This window comes from Antedon bifida, chromosome 4 (genome assembly GCF_963402885.1).
Source record: "Antedon bifida chromosome 4, ecAntBifi1.1, whole genome shotgun sequence".
NCBI lineage: Eukaryota > Metazoa > Echinodermata > Crinoidea > Comatulida > Antedonidae > Antedon > Antedon bifida.
The window spans coordinates 26,125,514-26,134,590 of NC_136229.1; the positions used below are offsets into that span (position 1 = coordinate 26,125,514).

At 34.6% G+C, this 9,077-nt stretch overlaps 1 protein-coding gene across 1 annotated transcript; it reads left to right on the top strand.

Annotated features, from left to right (window-relative positions):
• The first annotated feature begins 947 nt into the window (after window positions 1-947).
• LOC144839293 (uncharacterized) lies at window positions 948-7,570 on the top strand. Its single transcript, XM_078694610.1, has 14 exons — window positions 948-1,121; window positions 1,460-1,643; window positions 1,877-1,991; window positions 2,198-2,404; window positions 2,495-2,690; window positions 3,126-3,288; window positions 3,902-4,113; window positions 4,208-4,344; window positions 4,564-4,755; window positions 4,833-4,952; window positions 5,045-5,571; window positions 5,730-5,846; window positions 6,061-6,175; window positions 6,358-7,570. The coding sequence occupies exons 1-14, from the start codon at window positions 980-982 to the stop codon at window positions 6,757-6,759; spliced, it is 2,829 nt and encodes a 942-aa protein (XP_078550736.1). The 5' UTR covers window positions 948-979; the 3' UTR covers window positions 6,760-7,570.
• Window positions 7,571-9,077: the final 1,507 nt, after the last annotated feature.

The window sequence follows — 9,077 nt, forward strand, 5'->3', positions numbered from 1 at the left end:
TGTATCTTTGTTAAATGCCTATATCAAATATATATTCAAACTTTAAAACAGCTTTGTAATCGATTTTATTGTGAATAATGGTAGTTATTATATCTATACATTAAATCGTCTCCATGTGCTTAAAAAACACATACTTGTGCAAAGAAAGTCAAAGACAAGTGAACAAAGACTAAGCGACTTGAACTATTGGATTTGAGCTAAGACTTAATTAGAACAAGAGATGGAGCGAACGAGAATGCATAGTTTGAACCAGGGAAGAGTGAAATTATATATGTAATTTCACTGGTTTGAACTATGGGAATCTATGATAATTACCGGAATACAATTTTGGAGGCAGCTTACTTTAAAACTTGAGTTTTTAAATATGAGTACGTATAAATCGAGAGGGCGGGCTGTTGTTTTGAAGGTTACCTTGGTGTTGTTGTCTTTATGAATCAGCCAAGCGTAAAGAGTAAACTTAAAATAGGTTTCATCACTCTCTCTGTGGTTCAACGGTCTTACTAAATGCCTTTTGTAATCCAAATGAATTGTATTGTAAATCCGTTTTTATTACTACATTAAAATTAATTCTAAACTACATTTAACAACTTGGCGTTTTCAGGACTTAGTAAGTTGAGCTTTAGATAGTCGCAGTGCTGACACTACTCACTACTTCTAATAAGCCAAGCAAGGCACCTGGAATGGATGGATGGTTACTTACTATCCATTGCCTTGGCTCAACTTGGAATTCGGATTTATAACTACTGGATCCGGTCCTAGCTATTGTTTTTATTCGTGATTATATTATGTTACTTCAATAATTTAGTATAAGTAGCTAGTGTCTTTACGATTTGTGAGAAACACATTTTGTTCTTAAGTTATATATTTAGTTTTTATAGAAATAAAAAATTTATGATATTTAATTGTTGGATCATAATAATATTAATAATTCTTTAATAAATGTTATTTTCCTAGGATTTTAACAATTACAAAAAGCAAAATGGTTGCTGGATTTGTTGTCCATGAGACTATCACTGTGGTAACGCAGAATGGAAATTGTGAAATCCAATTATGTTTTGGGGACATCACTAAACTGCACTATCAAGATAAAGTTGATGTGATACTGATATCAGCATTTAGAGGTACGTAAATTATTCCGAAAATGTTGGTGTCACTATAAATGCAGTAGAGCATAAGAAACATCTGCACATGCTCACAAAACATCGAAAATCATCCATGACTATATAATGATCCAAGGGCCCAGACGGACACCCACACCCCCCCAATCGTGCATATCATACACGGAACCAATGGCTTTATGTCCCATCCAAAAGACGAGGAAATGAGAGTGCATTTTCAGTCTTTGCCATCTGAAACCAACTCTAAAACAACAAAACAAATAAAAAAGGCTGAATATAAATTGTATCATACAAATAATCAACAAATAGTTGATTGATGAAAATAATCTTTTCCAATATAGGTGACTATTCTGCGACACCAACATCAGTCATTGGAGCTTTGCAGCGGAACCTGGGTTTAAACGTCAGAGAACTGGCGCGAAATAAAGCAGAAGATCTTCGTAACCTTTACTCATGCTGGTGGTCCCATGAGCTGGCTACTACTTTGCCTTATAAACGTCTTCTGTGCTTTGAGACAGAAATACGGTAAGTTACTTTCCAGCCAAATCAAATGGGATAGGAGGGTCTCATTGTTGAAACAACTATAAGTTAAGTTATAAAACACTAGGTTTAGTTCCACACATCAACTCCAATTGTTAGGGCCTTGGCCTTAAAATATTTAAATCCTGGATTTACCACTGAGTTTTTGAGGTTGGAAAGGTACCAATTTTAAGTCGAGGCTTTATACTATAATACAACACTAATTTGTTATTGTTTAGGCGAGGAGGATCACAACCTCAGAAGCTTGTTGGAGACGTGTTTCGTTGTTTGGTTCCCGTTCTAAACAACCAAGATGGCACTGTTATTACACCTATGCTGACTACGGGTGACCAAGTAAGGAAACATTATAAATATATCGACTAAATGCTTGGAATTAACAAGGCCATATACATGGCTGCAGTCGCGTGCTCAAGTTAGTATTTACCAACCGACCGACATAGTGAGCTGTAGAGTCGCGTTACACACACAAGTCATCTGTCAGCCATTAGCAATGTTATGTGTTAATTTTTGTTTTTCTCTATCAATTTCTCTTTCATCAGGGACATGATAAAGTGATAATGTTAAAAGGAATGGTGAACGCAGCTGTAAATTGGATGAAAGCTGGACTCCCACTACGCAAGCTAAAGATCGTGCTATATGCCAGATTTGAAGAAGGCAGCCCTCCACCAATCGAAGGGTTTAAAGACATATGTGCAAAGTTCAATGAACTGAAGAACAAATATGACATGAAGAGTGTTGTACCAAAGGTATATATATTGTTTATATAAAGCTTGAACTTTAACTCTATTTAAACATCATTCTCCAAATTATTTCTTACAATTTATAACTTCTTTTAGAATGTGAAGATTGAGTATGATGTTTACCTATCAGTTAGCAAGCAGGATGAAAATACTGCAAGTTCCATTCGCAAACACCTGCAAGCTTGTAAGCCTGACATTCGCATCTTTGGCAGTCAGCAAGAACTGAACAGCAACGAAGTCTGGCAGGAAGACATGTATGAAGTCATGATCAGGTGTGCTAGGGTAATAACAGGTAGGCCTAACTTCAATCTATTGTAGGACACATTAAGATTTGAATGTGAAAAGTACAATATTTTCTAGAATTAAAGATCACTATATTGTGATCAGAAGACAGATAATAATAACGTTTACTAGAGACCAAACATGAACATCAAACATGTTCCAATGAACTCTTAAGATATTAATTTAAATGTAGTAGTTTGAGTCCACTGGTACTCTCTACCTTTCATCTTATCCCTAAATAAATCATATTTGTCAATGTTTGTACACACAAATAAAATTAGCTGTAATTCATAAAATTATGTAAAATTACACAAAACAGTAAAGTAAATAAAGTTGTGTGAATGAAATATGCTTGGAAATACATTTAAGGATAATATTATGGCCATCATAAAGCCTGCGTATGTCAATTGTATTTTGAACCTAAATCGTACATTTTTAATTTCAGTTCTCAGTCCTAGTTATTTAAACTCAACATCATGTGTTGAGCAATACAACATAGCATTATGTTGTAACAGGAAGGCTCAGAGAGAACTACTGGCTCCATTTTATATCGAACAGATTGAGAATATGCCGACTTACATGGGGCTGGTGCAGTATATAGATTGCCTGTAAGTGTACACAATAGATGGTCTTTCACATCTGCTCTGGCATGGTGCCAGACCGGCAAATCAAATCGAACGTTAATGTTACGTTTTCACATGGCTATGCGCATATCGATTGGTGCATAGCCATCTGGAGCTTTGTGAAATCGAAACATCAATGTTTGCTTTTTTCCAGCGCCGGACCGGAACCATGTCGGAACAGGTGTGAAAGACCCTTAGTAACAGTAAGTTACATGACTGGTGCTAGAAATGATGCAAAGACCTTCATTCATCTCCAGGAAACATCTTCTGATTTATGAGATAAGAACTAAGAGGATGGAACGCCTTTAGAGTGGCAGATCCAGACAAACCACCAGACAAAGATGGAAACTTATCTATAAAAAAAATGCATGTCTGCCCATATATACAATAAAGCCTAAATAAAAGTTTATGAGAAAAAATCAAGTATAGGAAACTTGCCAACTTCTATGGGCATGCAAGAATAATATTTTTTTTTTTAAACAGAGTTTTGCATGGAAAGAAAAGGAGATTAGATTTTTGACTTTTAGCCAATAGCAGAAATCTACTATTTGGGCCATTTCCAAATAATTTAAATATAATTTATCTTTATCCATTTTAGTAACATAAAGTTAGAAATTGCATGTGAACAGCTGGCATTGACACTGAACGTTAAGATACATGCTGAAATACAAGAACATCCAACACTGGAGTATGACGTCTTTATATCATACTGTCACCGTAATACTGAACAAGCCTCGCAGCTCAGAGAAAGTATTACCCTTCTTGATCCAAGTTTAAAAGTGTTCTTTGACACACAGGAGCTTAAGACAGGTAATTTCAACTTTTTCCAAATCCCAAGTTTAATAAACATAGAAAACAAAATGTATGAGCTTGATTAAGCATTTCAAATTTGTTTAATTTCTAGGCACTTCCTGGCAACAAACTTTATATCATGCTATTGATGGGAGCAAAGTTCTAGTTGCCTTGGTAACAAAAGAATATTTGAAGTCACCAGTTTGCAGAGAAGAGTTCAATTTGGCACTCGATAAGCATTCTCAAAAGGTAGTTTTAAAATATTCATATGCGTAACAGTAGACCCGCAAAAATCTGCTGGTGTTCACCACATTTTAATATGAGATATAAGAGATATTTCTCTTGGTATTCCAGCCAAACCATTTGATTGACTCAAACAACAACCATAAAAATACTGTGAGACATCATTTGGTGACTGCCGAATAATGGATTTATTTATTATCTAATTACTGGATTTTTCACACACAGAATAGAGATCTAACACTGGTTCCAATTTTTCTGGATGAAGACGTCAAAGACATTCCATTGGAGTTTAAACTAATTAAGTTGGTGAATGCATCTGGTAAAGCGTTTTTACCTGCAATCCAATCTACTGCAAAGGCAATTGTCTCATACCTACAAAATCATTCCACTGAAAGCTTGAAAGAACTTTTCACAGAGGTAATTATCGAAAACAACACATTCTTTCGGATATCTTAAATGGCATACTGAACCCTTTTAAAAGTTTTATAAAATAAATTAAGTTGGTGAATGCATCTGGTAAAGCGTTTTTACCTGCAATCCAATCTACTGCAAAGGCAATTGTCTCATACCTACAAAATCATTCCACTGAAAGCTTGAAGGAACTTTTCACAGAGGTAATTATCGAAAACAACACATTCTTTCGGATATCTTAAATGGCATACTGAACCCTTTTAAAAGTTTTATAAAAGCAAATCTTTTCTTTCAGTCTATAGACAGCATGACAATGGATGGCGTACAAGAACATTTACGAGAATCTCAGTTGTCTGTCGAGTACCCAGACAACACCAGAATATCCTACAAGAGCTTTCCACCAGATCTTGATAGCTTCTTTCTTAAGAATTACACCCATCCTGAAGCTTCAGACGAACAGAAAACCTGTGACATTGTCCTAAGCTTTGCAAAGAATGATAAAAAATATGCTGTATCTTTCACCAGACTTCTGAAATTCCTTGCACCATCTTTGTCAGTGGTTGGTGAAGTAAAATCTGCACAAGAGATGAGAGGTCTTTTAGACAGTGCAACTAAAATTGTGACATTTGTCTCACCGACCTATACAGAGTCACACAACTGCGCTGAAGATTTCAACATTGCGCTATGTCGCCATCGTACACAGAAAAGCCCTGTGATATTTCCAATACAGGTTCATGAGCTGCCTATGAAGCCGACATACTTTCATGCCGTGTACTATAACGTTGCTACAACAGACAAAGTTTGGTCTACTTTAACAAACAAGTAAGTAATGTGATTTACTTACTACGAGAAAAATAAAGACTATAAACATGTATACAATATAAGTCTGTAATCATCTTTTAGAAATTGTTTAGAAACCCATCTTATTTACCACATAAAATTGTAACACAATATTTCAAATTTAATTTTCTTTTTTTCAGAAACAGGGTCGCCATACATGAGTCCATTGTGGACATGAACCTCAGTGTGTCAAATTCTGAAATATTAGCTTTACTATTTGCTGCCAAGAAACTTGTTGACAGCTTCCGCAATGAAAGGTACGTTTTTAATTGTCTAGTACAGGCTACACCCTGATAAGCCGATTCTTAGATTTCATCCAAACTACATCTACTACATTTTATTTGGTATAATCCACATAGTTGTTCGTGTACTAAGACAGGTTTAAAATGTCAGAAGATAAAGATAATCTTTCTTTTTATGTTACTTTAATCAATCAATGATACTTTCATTTATGGGTGTTTTTGTTTGTAGTAGTAGTACTTGCACGCCACCACCAAGACCTGTCTTGTCTAACATCGGTAGGCTCATCATTGACATAAAAGAACTAAATAAAGCAACTGATCTTGGTGTTAAAAATCTAACAGAGGTAGGCCTTTACTTGACTTTGCTTACTTAGAAACCCACTCGAAGGTAGTACATGTACATGTGATACATTTGTGACACTGAATTACAGACAAATTAAAGGGTTGGAATATAAATAGTAATATTTTCAGTAAAATGTTTTGGAAGAAAGTTACATTTTTAACTAGTATTCTTTCTTTCAATCAGATGCTGATACAAGTTGAGATATCTGAGGAAGACTTAAAACCAGAAGAAATTGTGAATGAAGAAACCGATAAAAAGGACATAAAGAAGGATAAAAGTATGATTACCGAGTTAAAGGAACCGGAAGATGAAGAAAAATTAGATATGAATGAAGATGGAAATATGAAAACTGAAGGAATGGATGACGTCAATGCAAGTCTTCATAAACAAACTTTGGGAAAGGATACAGAAGTGAAAGGAGGAGAAAGCAATGAAGAACCATCACCAAAGAAACCAGAAAACGATGTGAAAACACCAGATGATGGTGTGAAAAAACCTGACGACGATATGAAAACACCTGATGTATCCAACACAAATAGTACACCTCCTGATGACAAAAAAACGAAAATGTGCCTCTTATTATAATGAGCCTCTTATTATAATGAGCAATTTTGTGGTAATACCGTCGATTCCCAGACTCTTGGGTTAAATTCTATGTCATGATTACAACAGTACAACTTTGTATTGTGCATTAATGTGTGTGGAAACATTTTTGTTATCTGCGCACTAGATAAGTAATTGAAATAATGTGTACAGTAATATAAACATACCATTAGGTGATATTTTACTTTGACAGTAACAGTCTTTGGATAACATGAACTAGATCTTAGTTTAAATGGAAAAGATATATCAAAATGTAATAATTAGTAAACAGCCAGAGAGAAATGATAAGCTTTTATAGTGGAAACAAATTTACATTGCTGCGGGTTAGTATTTTGTCTACTCTATCAAATAGCGGATTTTCTAATATATACCTCAACTAATTTTAGTTATTTTATCTATCTATACATCAATGAATGCTATTTATTAGCTTAAAATTGTAAATATTTTTAATATGATATAGATTTTATATAAAATGTAAAAACTTTTATTTTTTACACTTTTTAACTTTACTGTAGGCCTACTTAGTACTTAATTATATATGTTTATATTATATTTAATTATTATTTTATTTTTACTATCAATCATTCTGTGTGTCCTACCAATGCTGCACAAAAATAACAAATTCTTTTATGATAATGGCAATATTGATACTTAGGCCTATAAATAAGAAGTCTACCTCTAATTAAAGACCCTTTGGGACCAGATTAGTCATGTAACGTACATTGTGAATTGTTTTCATATTAATAAATGCACTATAGAACCTTGAAAATAGAAATGAATTGTAGATGTCTGTCTCCAATTAAAGACCACTCGTGGAATGTGAGCATCTTGATCTTCTGACAGCCAATCATGAATATTTATTAACATAAATAAAACTACTAAATATAGAACATAATCCCCATATTGAGATTCGGCATAATCCCCATAATGAGATTCGGCATAATCCCCATAATGGGATTCGGCATAATCCCCATAATGAGATTCGGCATAATCCCCATAATGGGATTCGGCATAATCACCATGGCATCCAGGATAACCATGGAATTCAGGATCACCATAGCATCCAGGATAAGCAGGAATGAATTCAGGATCACCATGGCCTCCAGAATAAGCAGGAATGAATTCAGGATCCCCATGGCATCCAGGATAAGCAGGAATAAATTCAGGATCCCCATTGCATTCAGGATAATCTTTATTCAATCATAATATTGGAAATACTAAGTAGTACTCAACAATAGAATCCACGATCATAGGATAATAATCGAAGACACGTAGGCCTATAGAAACACGATAACCATGGAATCAGGATAACAATAATCAAGGATAACCATGGAAACAGGATAATAATAAAGGATCACCATGAAAACAGGATGTAATGCAGGATAACCGTAGAATGAAACAATGTATACTATCGATTCCAGGATAACCATGGAATTCGGGATAACCATGGCATTTAATTCAGAAGAGCCATTGGATCCAAGTAATCCTAATATTCATTTTGCCAAGTGTTCTCGACACGAAATGCAAGTACAGTATAATATTAATAGGCCTACAGTATACGTAATGATACGCGCCATCAATTTGTTAAAAGTAATTATTAGTCATCGCTATAAATTCTCATTATCGCGTCCTTACTCACATAAATATACTAAAATCGATTTCTTTATTTCGGGTCAACAAGTTCATCCTTTCTCATTCAAATCAAATCAGTTCATGCGGATAAAACTATACAATCTAGTCCTGCGGTAGATTTGGTGATTATTTTAATTCTTTGTTCGCAATGCTTGATATTTAGACAGTTATTTAGATTTGTAGGCCTATTGTGTTTAGATATAGTATGAATATTTCCAAATTAAATGCATGTTTGATAGGCGTAGGCATAGTCATATAGCAGTAGGCCTCATAGCGGCTTGACAATAACGCATTAAGCGCAATAGACCAATGCTTTCAAATGCCACTAAGTATGGGTGTCATAGGCCTACGCGTTGAGCAATAACGCAATGCAACTTTGTAATGAGCGCACTATTGAGAGGATTTCAAATTGTAACACATAAGCGAGCCGCGGATACGGATTCAACTGTAATATTGGTGTATTTAATCGAAAATATATATGGGCCTACATACAAACACATGTGACGGGTAAAAACATGTATAACTTTAACTAAACGTGTTATATGACCTATATATCTGTACAAATTTGAATACGTGGATAGCCTACTATATAAGGTAGCTATCAAGGTAATATACAAGCTATTGGGATACCTTAATTGCCATAATATGTTATTTCTTCCTTCCTCCTG

Bases quoted from the DNA above. Each gene is read 5' to 3' on its own strand.
- LOC144839293 (XM_078694610.1), top strand. From the start codon at position 980: ATGGTTGCTGGATTTGTTGTCCATGAGACTATCACTGTGGTAACGCAG. The intron at 4,756-4,832 runs GTAATTATCGAA...TTTATAAAATAA, and splicing joins TGAAAGAACTTTTCACAGAG to ATTAAGTTGGTGAATGCATC. The intron at 5,572-5,729 runs GTAAGTAATGTG...TCTTTTTTTCAG, and splicing joins TGGTCTACTTTAACAAACAA to AAACAGGGTCGCCATACATG.